Source organism: Pseudocercospora fijiensis, assembly GCF_000340215.1.
Source record: "Pseudocercospora fijiensis CIRAD86 unplaced genomic scaffold MYCFIscaffold_3, whole genome shotgun sequence".
Classification (NCBI taxonomy): Eukaryota; Fungi; Ascomycota; class Dothideomycetes; order Mycosphaerellales; family Mycosphaerellaceae; genus Pseudocercospora; species Pseudocercospora fijiensis.
This window is the reverse complement of record NW_006921534.1, coordinates 4,073,140-4,086,669: the sequence shown is the minus strand read 5'-3', so window position 1 is coordinate 4,086,669 and position 13,530 is coordinate 4,073,140. Positions and strand designations below refer to the sequence as shown.

The window sequence follows — 13,530 nt, the reverse complement described above, 5'->3', positions numbered from 1 at the left end:
ACTACGGATCTCCGCTTTATACAGATTAGCCCGTTAGCAAACCCCGCTCGAATCCCCGAACCCCGGAATTCCTAGAAGTCCTAGAATTCTATTGTTTTAATTATATAAACAACGTGCTAATACTGCTAAATAGAAGGCTTCTTTTGCGCTAAAGTATACGCAAAAAGACAGATCGACGGCGAGGATACTACTACACTCGTATTTGTATTAAAATATAGCTTAGGAATTTTACGTAGTCGTGTTTTAGTGCAGATAGACGCGACGCATAATTCTAACTATCTAGGCTAGTAGCTCTATACCCTTATAGTACGCGACAAATACGGCTCTCTACGATAGGTCGCGTTCTTTCTTATAAAGACTAACGACGGTAATATTGTCGCCGCGGCGCTAAAGCAAATACAAGCCTAGACGGTCGATACTACTAATCTAAACGACTATAGTTAGATAGCAATCTTCTTTCTTATAGACGACTCGGCGGTAGAGTAGCGTACTATTACAATCGCGTTTCCTACTATAAAGCACCTTCTTTACTATATATATATTAAACGGACGTTAGATAAGCGATTTAAGAGCGAGAAATATACAGACACGAAGCGGCACCTATATACCTTCGCCTTCTCGAAAAGAAGCTATAAAAGCGCTCTCGAGTTACTTAATTTAGTAAGGGCGAGTCTTCTACGCGCTACGCGTAAAGATAGCACCCTCGTACTAGAGAGTAACGACGACGACTATTAGTTAGACCTCCGCTATTTATAGAAAGAGCTTAAAGATAATATAGCGCTAATTTGCAAGTACTATCGTTGCGCTATCTCTAGCGCGCCTACCGTCGTCGAACAGATATTAAATACTAACTAGCTCGAAGGCTAGTATTTAGTGCTTAAACACGGCGAGTTTAAGGCTATTATAAAGCGCAATTATATACTTAAAGGGACGGTAATGCGAGTAATTAAGAAGTTAGCTAAATACGACCTTCGAGCCGATAACGATACCTTCGCGGCGCGTACGAAGGTCTATCTACGGACAACCGATAGTAACGAGATTACCTACTTCTTTCTATAACTTCCGTAGAAGCTTTAGTAGGCAATTAGCGCTAAGATTAACTATGCCGAAGATCCGGAGGTATATTATAAGTAGAAGCCTATATCCGACGACCTAACCTGCGACTACAAATTCTTCTATTAAAATAGTGTCCTTTATCGCTATATTTAGTCCGCTTACAAAGCAATAGAATACAGGCTAATTAAGACACATAATTACGACCGCTAGATAGCTATATTTAACGACGGTAGACTTAACTATTATAATAACCTTCGTACGCTAACCGCGCCCTTAAATTGCGACCGTACGACTATATCTACTTACTAGCTTCAATTCCGTAAGCTTTATAATAATATGCGACAACTGCTATATAAGATTAAAAAGCGACTAACTATTAAAAGTAAGCCGCTCGACAGTCCTTATCGCAACCGCGTTATTAATAACTTTATTAGTCTTGTCCGTAATATTAGCGGCGAGTTGAGATAACGCGCCTTATCGCTATTAGTAGACGACTATAATAACACTACGACCGGCGCTAAGATTAACCTTACTACGCGCGCGAATCCTATACCGTTATAACTTCCTATACCTCTAGAGATACTATTATCCTTCTACCGTCCGATTATTAACTAAAACATTACTATTAACGCGACCGCTGTAGACGCGATAGTCGGTAAGAGCAAGAATAAGCAGAGGGCGTAGGGTAGTAGTAGTAGTAAGAGGAAGAGTAAGAACGCGAGGTAGGAGCCTAAGATTGCGATAGAGAACGCGATAATACCTTAGCGAACGCCGCTAGCGCTAGTTAACGCGAATATCTATATAAATTTGTATAGAAACGCGACTTAAATCGCGCCTAGTATTCTATATAGTATTACGCCGCCCTCTAACTAATAGTAGCAGTAGCAGTACTAGCTCGCACCTCTGCCTATAGGCTTGTTCTACGATAACTATAGCATTATATACTACTAGGGTATTAATAGGCGCGCCTACTATACAGATCTATTAAGTCTATAGTCTATAAGCAATACTTCTATACGTATTTCTACTATAATATAAATAATACCTCGGATTTAGCTATATCGCTGTTTTGCTAACAAACTTTAGCTTTATATCTAGTAATATACCTAGTATCTATTAGCAGAGAATGCGGGGTCGTTAAAGTCTTTTAAAACAGTGCGAAATCTATTAAATTGCGACCGTACGACCTCTTACTATCGACCTTTAGTATGCTAGCGGAAATCGCACTACTACCCTTACTACTACTACGGTCGACCTAGTAACTACAACGCGCAGCGACGACGAGATCACGTTTTCTATAGTTACGCATACTACGGCGCGGACTTCTATATCTCACCGAGTCCGCTACGGTAGGAACTTGCCGGCGTAGCGTATCCTAGCGCTTTAGGTATTATACGGTTTGCCGTTACCGCCTACTCGCAGCTATTATAGTGCCTACTTAGATTTAGTTACCCGTAAGAAAGACACTGCCGACGACAGCTTGTTGGCCGCATTACCGGACTGCTATATACGATATAACGAATTGGAGAAACCTAACATGCTATTGTGCTATTTAATAAGTCGCGCTATACAGTCGGAGAGCCGATTTTTAGTTCTATACTACCTGTTACTAAAATTAGTATGTAACTTAGTGTTCTTGGCATTCGTAGATCTCTACTACTATGCCGAAAACTTTGTCGTCGCTTTTCTAGTAGTATAGAGCCTTTAAAGGTGTTATTATAGCGCGCCTACCGGACGACTAACTTAATAAGATTAAGCGCCTCTTCGACGAAAGCAATCTGTCTAACAATGCGATCTCTAAGGTCGTGAACGTTGCTAGGCGGACTATTGATAAGCTCTATAATAATTACCTCTTGTTTAGTGTATTCTATATTAAGGACCTTGCTAAACTCGGTCGTCTAAGGCGCCTATTACTAATCTATAAAGATGTAGGTGTATCCGCCTATTTCCCGCCTGCCTAACTAACCTAGCTCTTACTATAGCGTATATTCGACTTCCTCGCAGACCGACCGACGGCGTACTAAGATAAGGTAGTATAGTACTTGTAGGACGAGTTTAGTATTATCGTAAGTCAGCCGACGGTGTCGCGTATGCTAAAGGACCGCAAATAGAACGAGGGAAGAAGGCGTATCGCGTCGCCGCCGAGCAGAACAGCGAGTTACGTAATAACTTTAGAATGTAGCAAATAGGTAATGTCTACGGACAAGGTCGTAAACCGGTCGATAAGAGTGCCTCGAATACAGCGCACTAGGTAGCGGAAGTATAGATACGGTCCTGTTAACCGTCTAATCTACGAGGAAGGCAGTACTATACGCTCGAAGAGGTAGAGTGTATTACCTGCGATCGGCGTTAATAGATACCTTTAAGGCACCCTCATTTACTAAGGCTCTATTACCGGAGCGATGTTCGAGTACTAGCTCGAGAAGACAGTGCTCCCGCAAATGGAGCCTAGTATAATATTAGTAATAGACAACGCCTCGATTCACCGCACCGACGGCGTAAAAGAGGCGTATCGAAGGGTAGGTATATACCTGAAGATGCTGCCGCCGTACTTACCGGATTTCAATCCTATTGAATTGTCGTTCTTATCGTTGAAGGCGTAGATTAAGAGGAATATTAACGAGGCTAACTGCTTTAAAGACTTCGGACAGTTTATAAGACACGTAGTAAACGAGCTGAATACATAATAGTACGTAGAGGCGTAGTTTTAGAAGGCAGGTTAGAGATATTAACAACACTTAGTCTCTAATAGACTCGCTTATACTAACGACTGTCTCTAGCTTAGTAATACGGCTTCTTAACTCGTCTATCTCCTGTCTCATTTCTTCTATAATAGTACGCGTAGTCTTAGCCGCCTGCTCCTTTATTATTGCCTCTATATGCTATAGATCTAGAAATACTAGCTATAGTAACGAGCTTCTTAACTCGATAGCTAACGGTAATACAGTAGTCGTATCTCTTATAAGGTCCTCTTCTTCTTAACTGTCGGCAATCTACGAAGAATTAGTTAAACCTACCGTAATACCTAATCGATATACCTCCGATGCGCTACCGGTAGCTATTGCGACTAAAGAGCCTAGAATTTAGCGGGGTTTGAGCCGTTTCCATCGCTAGTATTACCTCGAGTTTATTTGAGGTAGTGCCGTTAGTAGGTCGCTATATTCGTGTCGCAATCGAGTAGCGGTCCGGAGAGTACCGCTTAGAAAGCTAGAACCTATACCGACCGATAGGGTGCTAGCCTAATACTACTACAACATATCTATATTATCTCTTTAGTAGGAAACAACACTATCAATGCCGCTAAACAACCCCCCGTTGTCCGTTTTAAAAAATATGCACTTATAGTAAAGATACAGGCTCGGCAATATATTAGAAAATTCGCGATATTAGGCCCCTCCTCTGTGCCGAGCCTACCGAAATTTCGGCTTCCACTCGGCTCTGCTCGGCGGTTAAGCCTAGCGGGTCTACACTTAAGAAGCTGATTTTGACTACTCTAACTCGATACTAGCGCAATACCACAACGCATTGTTTTTTATTACTACAAGTATAGAGAGCCGAGACAATATCTATCTAATGTACCTCTAATTTATACTATATAGAAATACGTAGTATTAGTGGAATAAGAAGCGATATTAGTTAAACTGAATATTAGCTGTTAAGCCGCCGACCTATAACCGGAAATCCACCTTCGACCTCGCTTCTATACTAAAACAGCGCTTCTATAGCTAACTAAAGAACAGACTATCTAACGACTCGTTGATCCGACTAAGCCGCTGCTTACGTACCTCCTTGTCTATATATCGACTAACTGTAGCAACAAATCGAGCGTATTAGCCTTCTTTGAGTCTAGTAGCAACCTAACGGCTCAATTTCACCTTCCTTAGCTATTTAAGTAAGAAGTCGCCTTCCTTAGCGAATACGCGCTTAATAATAGCTATATTACTATGCCGCTTAGTCTAGCTGCTACTCAATTCTTTATATAACTAGCTAAAGAAGCCTATTAGTTCTATATCCGCTATATACGACTAATAGGAAGCAATTGAGCCTAGAATTAGACTTAATAGCAGTCCAGCTAGACTAGAAGCTACTGTTAGACTAGAAGCCGCTAGCGGACTAGACAAACGACGCTTCTAAGGAGCCTGCTATTAGCTATAGTAATTGTAGATTACTACAGGGGTTAAAGAGCTAATAGCAGCTGTTCTAGTCGTCCGTAGAGTCTTAAATAGGTTAACGAGCTGTCGACCCCTGTTCTTCTATATCTTTAAGGCTAAGGCGGAGCCTAGATTACTAATAGTTAATCGACCGTCTTGCAATCCTTTAATCTATCGACTAGCAATCTTAGGATAGACCTTATAGTAGTCTTCCGCTCTGTCCGGACCGCTAAACTAGCAAAGTCTACCCTTATTAAAACAGTATCTGTTCTTATAAGGCTACCGCTTTGCTAACTCGTGACGCAGGTTAGTTAACGAGCTAGTTAACGCTATATTGTTGTCGTCCGCTTTAGTCTCCGAGGCATTAGATTAACCTTTAACTTCGGCTTAGCTCGTATGTAGAGCGTCTAACTATTGCTAAGTCGCTGTTGCACGAGGTCCAGTTGTCCGGTTATTGCGGCGACTAGCTCTACTACGAGCTAATAGCGCCTCTGCGGCTATAGCGGTTGTCTTCCGTCGCTCTATAGTTAACCTAAAGTCTAGTCGCAAGCCCTTCTTGCCTTAAGAGCGCTAAGAGGCTAGCATGTCGTACGCACGTTGGAAATTGCCCTTCTATATACTAGTGCTACGGAAATAGTGCTTAGTCTTAATCTTGTCGGCCGAAGCGACTATCTCTAAGCTAGCTAACTTATAGTCGTCGTCGTTAGAGCCGATAGTAAGCTAGTTAGCGTACTAATTATAAACCTCTTCGTAGTAGGAGTCGCTATTGCTAGTAGTCTCGAATAGAAAGTACTTAGTCGATAGTAGCAACCGTAGATTAGCTAGATTGACTATTGTCTACTATATAACGTACTTAAAGACCTCTCGCTCTTACTCTATAGCTTTATCTTCTTCTTTAGCCGATATATAGTCCTCGTCGTCTATACTAGTTTGCTAGGTTTGCTAGGTTTGCTCGGTTTGCTCGGTTTGCTAAGTGTCTGCTAGCAACTCGTCGTTAGTTATAGGCCCTTTACTTAGCTTAACGGTTGGCTCTCGGCAACGCCTCTTATTAACGTTGTTAGTAGCTCGGTTAGTCGATTGCTATACGAGAAGGGCCTTCTTCTTCGAGGAAGGCTTCTATAGTCGCTTAGAGGCTCTTAGCATAGTGACGGCTCGTTAACGGCTTCCGAATATGCCTTGTTCTTAACCTTGAGCTTTACTAAGAGAACCTAAGTGGATAGAGGTAAGAAAGGCTTTCGTTCCGTCCCTAGATTGCTACCAAATTTGTATAGTGTAGGTAGGTCTACGGCAAAATAGTGGCTACGCGGAAATATCCATGGTCTCCGCGTATGGCGCGACTTATTGAATAGCACAATACTGTGTTCCGCAACCCATTATTGTCTGGCGTCCAGAGAGAAGGACTTCTATTTCTTTGACATACATTAATAGACAGCTTCCCCAGCAAGTACCCGGTTTGTATACAACATGACAGCACCAGCACCGAATCCATTCCAAGAAACCCCCTCAAGTTTCTGGGACAAATATATCAAAGGCCGGCCTCTCCTCTCCCCGAGTCCCTCCTCCAACGTGTCTGGCACTATCATGCCTCTCACGGCGGAGCCTTCAATCTCCTCCACGAACCAGGTGCAGGCGCAGGCATCCATTCCAGCCGCCTAGCCGCAAAGTTCCCAAAAGGTCATCGTCTCAGACATCAGCGCCTCAAACATCAACACAGCGAAATCCCATCTCCCAGACCTCTCAAACATCACATTCCGAGCCGCTCCCATAGAAGACGATTCCGATATCGAAAAATTCCAGCTTCGATATGGTCCTCGCGATCAACTGTATCCATTGGACGGACATTGATAAAACGTTGGAATCGGTACAACAACACCAACTTCGACCCGGCGGGACGTTCGCAACCTTACTTTTCTCTCACGCGATCCTCGAAGATTCGAAAGCGCAGGAGATTTGGCGGAAGCTGAAGTGGAGGGCGCTTTCGTCGGTTTGGAGGAAAGAAGGTAAAGGCGGACATCCGCTTTGGTTGAAGAAGATTGTCAGTGGGGGCAATGCGTTACCTTTTCCTGAGACGATTTTCGAGCCCGGGGTGAAGAGGGTTAGGATTAATTTTGAGGATAGCTTCTTTCCGATTTATGTGCCGGAGGACGAGAAGGAGTTTGAGGGGTTGCAGGATAGGGTGGGAGGGAGGGATGAGATTGTTTGGGAGAAGGATGAGGTGGATTGGGCGATTAAAGCTGACTTGAGCAGGTTGAAGGAGATGGTGAGTAAAGCAGAGGGTGGGAACCCTCATCCTGCACATTCCCAAGTGCCAATCGTCGAGTCACCTAATAGGCTGCAAGCTGCTTTCTCTCGCTTAGGACAACTGCTCATGCTGATACCCTTTACTTTTAGATTGATGCCACTGTACCGCTCGAGGGAGACGAAATTATGGATAGACTTTGGAAGGAATTTGAGGATGTCGTTGGGGATCGTGAAATGGAGGTCACGTTGCCCGTGAGCTGTATTCTGGCGACGAAGCGCCGAGAACCAGGTGACATAATGAATGGTGTACAATGATACAGTATCGGTACAGACAGCCTACAGCTTCGCCTGTGGCACTTCCTTCATCATCGCGTCGGCGACGTTTCTTCTCTGAATCTTGCCTGTAGCAGTCTTTGGCATGATCTTGGTGAAATACACTCGCTTTGGGACCTTGAATTTCGCAGTACGCGTACTCATCCACTTCTTTATTTCGTCCTCAGTGATACGTGCGGCATCCTTGGGCACGATGGCGACGCCAACATCCTGTCCGTACAGTTCGTCCGGTATGGCAAAGCTCACGGCTTCTGACACAGCAGGGTGCTGAGCTAGGGTGTTGTCCAATTCAATGGGCGAAATCTTCTCGCCGCCTTTATTGATCAACTCCTTAATGCGACCCGTAATGATAATGTATCCGTCCTCGTCCTTCTTGCCTTGGTCTCCGGTCCTGAAGAAGCCGTTCGCAGTAAAGCTTTCTCGATTTGCTTTCTCGTTGTTTATGTATCCCTTTGTCACGTTGCTGCCCTTGATGCATATCTCGGCCTCTTTGCCGTGTGCAACCTCATTGCCGTCTTGATCTAGAATCTTGACCTCCACGCCTTGACCAAGACCAACGGAGCCTGGTTTTCTCTTTGCAGGTGGATACGGGTTGGAAGTCATTTGGTGCGCCGCCTCGGTCATAGCATATGCCTCCAACACCGGTGCCTTGAAAGCTGCCTCTAAGTCATATAATACTTTTGGGCTCAGAGGCGAGCTGCAGGATCGGATAAAGCGGATCTTTGGCATTGGAGCAGGCCAGAGGTGGCTATTCTTCAGCAGAATTTGATGCATAGTCGGTACAGCAGTATACCAGTTGGCTTTGTGCTCTACAAAGTGATTCCAGAACTTGGATGCGCTGAACGCGCCTGGGACGATCACACTGCCGCCAGTGGACAAGGGAGCGAGAAAGCCGGCAAGCAGACCATGGACGTGGAAGAGAGGCATGATCAGCATCGTGCGATCTTCTGCTGTCAGCTTGTATGTGTTCTTGATGTTGTGAATCGTCCTTGCCAGATTGCGATGCGAAAGCGGCACAGCCTTCGGACGACCTGTTGTCCCAGAAGTGTGAAGAACCAGCGCTGTGTCCTCTGGCCGTGCTCTTTCGAAAGGTACATTGCCACGCCCCTCCAACTTGCCCTTCTCCTTGACATCGAGGACTACTTCATTCGTCCTTGGATGCAGATAGACTTCTGCTACAGCTGCATTGTATTTTCTTGCAGCTTTCTCGGCTGGTCCATCCGCTTGACCTTGAGGGACCAATACCAGCGAGGATGACAGATCATCAATATAGAACTCGAACTCGCGTTGCTTGTAGGCCGGGTTCAAAGGCGCGGCAATGCCTCGCTGCCATGATGCCGCCAAGAACGAGACGATGAATGGGTAGCTGTTCGGCAGAGCTATTGAGACTGCGGCGCCGGGTGAGATGCCGAGGGCAGCGAGCTTGTGCTGGAAGGCGAGTACATCGGAGTATAGTCGTTGGTATGTTATGGTGAGCGCTGGATTCCCTGGGACGATGACTGCCGTCGCCGACGAGATGGGGTCGAATGCGTTGGACAGTGTCGTTGCCATGGCGGCCTGTAGAGACTGTAGTCCCAAAAGAGAGATGATGGGTGGAGAGGTGTTTCCGCGCGATCGGCCAAACACGGAGCCACCGAGGTGTCGCCTTCCGATGGCCGTGCTGGCCTCCTCTTCTTGTGAACACCAGCAAGCGCCTCGGTATGCGCGCGAAACGCCATGATCAGCTGAAAGATGACCAAGGCTTCCGTAAAGAATGCATGTTCTGGTGAGGGCGAAAGAGCTGGAGTCGTTGGTCAGAGTACGTACCAGATAGGCCGCAGGGATGTTCGGTTGCAGTTCCGCGAAAGCTCCATCATGCCTGCAAGCTCGAAGTTCCCACTTGATGTCACTTGATGAGATGTCGCCTTTGTCACGACTAGGATGAGCCTACAGTACATTGGGAAGAGAGAGATTTCGCCATCCAAGAGTCTGCTTCTAAGTTGATCCTATTCCAAACTACGACCTCCAGATGTCACGTGGAAATTGCAAGATTTATGGACGCTAAATTCCTCGCTCTTCTTCTTACGCTTAAGACTGGTATCTCATCTGACTTGACTGCATAGGATGGGGCGATGGCATCGATTGTGTGCTTCGCCGGAGTTCGTGAAGGTACGTCTGTAGAGCACGGCTGTGTGTTGCGGAAGAACGATGATCCGGGAAGGGTACAGAACTCGGGCTCCGTAGGTCTGTAGTTCACGCCAACAATATTTGATGTGCATCGCTCACATCTCCGGCCTGTCTTCTCCCGGATCTCCGTAGTCTCTTGGACAAGTGCCGTTACCTCCCGGCCCCCGGGTGTGGCAGCCGCAGACGCCCGCGGGACAAAGCTAGTCGGACTCCGTAAACAGTCAACTCCGCATTTGCGATCTAACGACATCGTGCTTCCTGTTGCCTTCGACGCTCGCATCACCATGGCTTCGACTATGCCAGCCATGGCCGACGAATCTTCTGCACATTCAGCGGCGCAGCTGCAGTCCGTCACACCATCGTATCGACGCAATGGCAAGCTTTTCAGTTGCGAGCCGGTATGTGCACCAAGGATACGGCGTCATACTTCATTCACTGACTTTTCCATGTAGTGTCGGCGTGGAAAGCTTCGGTGTATGTGCACTTGTTCTTGTCCTTGACACACCTCTCATCCAGCTGACACGGCCTCTTGACAATAGGCGACCATAGCAGCCCAGTCTGTGGAAGATGTGCACGCAGAGGCAAAGAAGGTAGAGGTGACTGAATGTTGATCGCGACCTAGGCTGATTGGGTTCCAGATCAATGTATATATCATCCTGCACCATTGACCAAACCACGGACAGATCCTCCGGGAATTGGCCCACACCGCACAGCAGCGTCAACACCAAGACTGTCAACTATCGGACCCTATCCAACGCCTTTCCCTTCCATCGAGAACAAGCGGAACGGCCTTGTAAGCCCTCCATCAAGCAATAGTACTCAGCAGGGGAAAGACGCTGCTTTTCGCGTTAGCACTTCGCAGCCGGCATCGCTTGGTCAAGGATCAGTCTTACCGTCTCCGACTGCTCCAATGCCTCCAACGCCGGGTGAGGAATCGAAACACTCTTCCGCCCCTTCTGCTTCCTACGCGAGTCCGGAAAGTGCCATGTCTTTTATCAGAGATGGCAGGACGGGCTTCCTCGGACCGACTAGCTATTCGGCTGTGTATACTGAAAATTCTAGCATATTGCAAACACCGGACGTGGAAGACCCTCCGGATCTGCCCTCACTGCCTGCGGACAAGATCCAACAGGGTGCCGAGGTGCTATCTATGTTTAGAGATCTTCCAGTATATCGTAATTTCACCCAGAGATGGTTCGAGCTTTGCGACGGCATTGTCGTCCTTCAGCCCGTTTTTCGAATATGGATCGACGAGCTCTGGAATGAATTCGGGAAAGTCCTTGCTGAAGGCAATTCAGAACAGATGCGATCTCTTTCGGAGCTGGTCTGGCGCAATACACGACGGCCAATGCGCGTCCATGGGTCAATGACTGCACGAGAGTGGGCGAAATCGGCATCTGGTCGCAACCTTCGATGGGAGGTTGTTGGAGTCGTCCTGTCACTCGTTGGCCTCATTGCCGTCAATTTGAGCAATTGGGACACAATCTTTGATTCAATCCGAGAGCGGTACGTGGATCGTGCAACGTTTGCCGAACGCATGCGAAAAGCTTCCGAATATTGTCTCTGTTTTTGCTACGAGTCAGAAGTGTTGAATGACATATACGTATGCTTCATGTTCGAGGACCTGGTGCTGGTTGAATGCCTGAAAGGCGATGCACACTATGCTGCTTGGCAGCGGACCGGCGAAGTATGCGACGCGATCGTTGCAATGGGATTGCATCAAGGGAATCGACCAGGCCCAGAGTGCCCGTTCTTCCTCGCAGAATTGCGAAAGAAGATATTCATCTCTGCATACGGCCATGACAAAGTTGTGGCTACGTTCCTTGGGCGCCCTCCAAGATTATCGCACCGATATTGCAAGATGGAGTATCCTCTAGACCTCTCCGATGACCAGCTCTTCTCTGAGGGCGCAGAACTGGAAGCCGCTTTGTCAACATTGGACCAGGATGGATGGAATACGCAAGGGTGTCTCAATCGCACTACTTGGTTGCGAGTCTGGTTCCAGCATTGCCGTATACGAGAAGACATTCTGGAGATTGCGCTTGGATCTGATGATGAAGACATCGAAAGACGAGCACAGGAAGTGCGTCAGAAAATGGATCATCTGCACAGGTCTGCACCTGCTCATATTCAAATCACACCAGAACAGATATTATCCGACACCAGCTCGCCGCTCGGAGTAGGACTACCACTACGTCAGAAGAAGGAAGCTATGCGTCAGGTCAATGCAATGTTTGTGCTTTGTATACATACAGGCATAATACACACCGAGTTCCTGCTCCAGAGAGCACTTACGATTCGAACTCGAACCGACACCAAAAAGCTCATCCCGATTGCACGACGCATGCTCAAACTCGTCCTCCTGGCACAGTCGCGGCGAGACTTCTTTCGAGACTTTCAAGGCGACATAGTATATCTTCTTGCGCTTCACGGTCTGCCAGCTGCAGGCGTCCTAGCTGTCGAGCTCTTGATAGAGAGTCAGACGCGACAGTACGCGCCAGAAGTACTACCACGCTCAGAGACGATACAAGACCTAAGCGTTTTCATATCCGCCCTGGGATCGGTGGGCCCTGGAGAAGGCAATCACTCGATCTGCAACCAAGGAAGAAAGGCTCTCGCGAGAGTTCTTGACCAGATATTGTCACCGAATCCACCTCCGCCAGTCTCAACGACAGGCGAGCAGCCGATCTTTGATGATTCCAGCGTCTTTTTCCCCATCGGCAATGATGCAGATTTTCTCAGTTGGCTTGAGCACGTGGAATGGGACAAAAACAACTGGATCGATCAGCCTCCGGCTTCGATGCCTGGCGCGACCGAGCCGCCGGTGTAGCGAATCTTCATCATGGTGCAGAATGCAAGTGAATTCCACGCTCTTGCTCTGGACAATATCATTCTTATGCGAAGACAAAGGTGCACAATCGCATTGTTTGACATTTCTGTACACTTGTGATACCCAAACAATCCGCGAAGACAAAGGTGCACAATCGCATTGCTTGACATTTCTGTACACTTATGATACCCAAACAATCCATTTTGAGCTGCTCGGTCTGAGCAGTATTTATAGCATGATCAGACTCCACCTTTGACTTCTACTTCAGACTCCATACTCTGCCAACATCTTGTTCAATCTTCCTGGCGAAGAAAATTGCACGAACATCAAATCATCGGCGCAGAATCTCAAGTCAGTCAATTTCCAGCCGCAGCTTTTAGTCATGCAAGTCAGTAAAGGAATGGTGGTCGGCGGGACCTTTCTGGCTATCGTTCTGTTCTTTCTCTTCCAAGCAGCAATTGGGTGCTGCTCGGCAAGGCAAGAACGTCGTCGGACGAAGAAAGAGGATAGAAGGTGGCCAGGCTACTTTCACCGCAAGCCCAAGGATCAGCCCGGCGATGAAGAAGCCCAAGTCGAGGGCGCTCAGCCAGTGCCACTGCAGAACATGCCTTCTATCGAGACGGGAATCATGGCGAGACCTTCCAATCGTTCGTATAACCAGCACGCTAAAGCTCTCCAAGAGATGGAAGCCTGGTGGGCTCGCTCGGAGTGAGTAGGCCTCTGCAGACCAGACCGTAGAAGGCGAAGGCGGTG

The 13,530-nt window shown here is 47.1% G+C and overlaps 3 protein-coding genes across 3 annotated transcripts; 2 read left to right on the top strand and 1 right to left on the bottom strand.

Moving 5' to 3' along the window:
* Positions 1 to 6,522: 6,522 nt before the first annotated feature.
* MYCFIDRAFT_173587 (uncharacterized protein) lies at positions 6,523 to 6,975 on the top strand (the record flags this gene model as incomplete). The annotated part of the gene is made up of 5 exons (XM_007927071.1): positions 6,523 to 6,533; positions 6,557 to 6,592; positions 6,636 to 6,658; positions 6,685 to 6,830; positions 6,856 to 6,975. 5 exons carry the CDS (start codon positions 6,523 to 6,525, stop codon positions 6,973 to 6,975), a joined length of 336 nt encoding a protein of 111 aa, XP_007925262.1.
* A 683-nt stretch (positions 6,976 to 7,658) lies between these two features.
* MYCFIDRAFT_210936 (uncharacterized protein) lies at positions 7,659 to 9,516 on the bottom strand. Its single transcript, XM_007927070.1, has one exon. It carries the CDS (start codon positions 9,330 to 9,332, stop codon positions 7,785 to 7,787), a length of 1,548 nt encoding a protein of 515 aa, XP_007925261.1. The 5' UTR covers positions 9,333 to 9,516; the 3' UTR covers positions 7,659 to 7,784.
* Positions 9,517 to 10,215: 699 nt separating this feature from the next.
* MYCFIDRAFT_203102 (uncharacterized protein) lies at positions 10,216 to 13,031 on the top strand. Its single transcript, XM_007927069.1, has 4 exons — positions 10,216 to 10,345; positions 10,400 to 10,421; positions 10,487 to 10,537; positions 10,586 to 13,031. The coding sequence occupies exons 1-4, from the start codon at positions 10,232 to 10,234 to the stop codon at positions 12,775 to 12,777; spliced, it is 2,379 nt and encodes a 792-aa protein (XP_007925260.1). The 5' UTR covers positions 10,216 to 10,231; the 3' UTR covers positions 12,778 to 13,031.
* The last annotated feature ends 499 nt before the right edge of the window (positions 13,032 to 13,530 follow it).

Excerpts from the sequence above, each read along its gene's own strand:
- MYCFIDRAFT_210936 (XM_007927070.1), bottom strand. The coding sequence starts at position 9,332 with ATGGCAACGACACTGTCCAACGCATTCGACCCCATCTCGTCGGCGACG.
- MYCFIDRAFT_203102 (XM_007927069.1), top strand. The coding sequence starts at position 10,232 with ATGGCTTCGACTATGCCAGCCATGGCCGACGAATCTTCTGCACATTCA. Across the intron at positions 10,346-10,399 it reads AGCTTTTCAGTTGCGAGCCG|TGTCGGCGTGGAAAGCTTCG; the intron begins GTATGTGCACCA and ends TTTTCCATGTAG. Across the intron at positions 10,538-10,585 it reads TGCACGCAGAGGCAAAGAAG|ATCAATGTATATATCATCCT; the intron begins GTAGAGGTGACT and ends ATTGGGTTCCAG.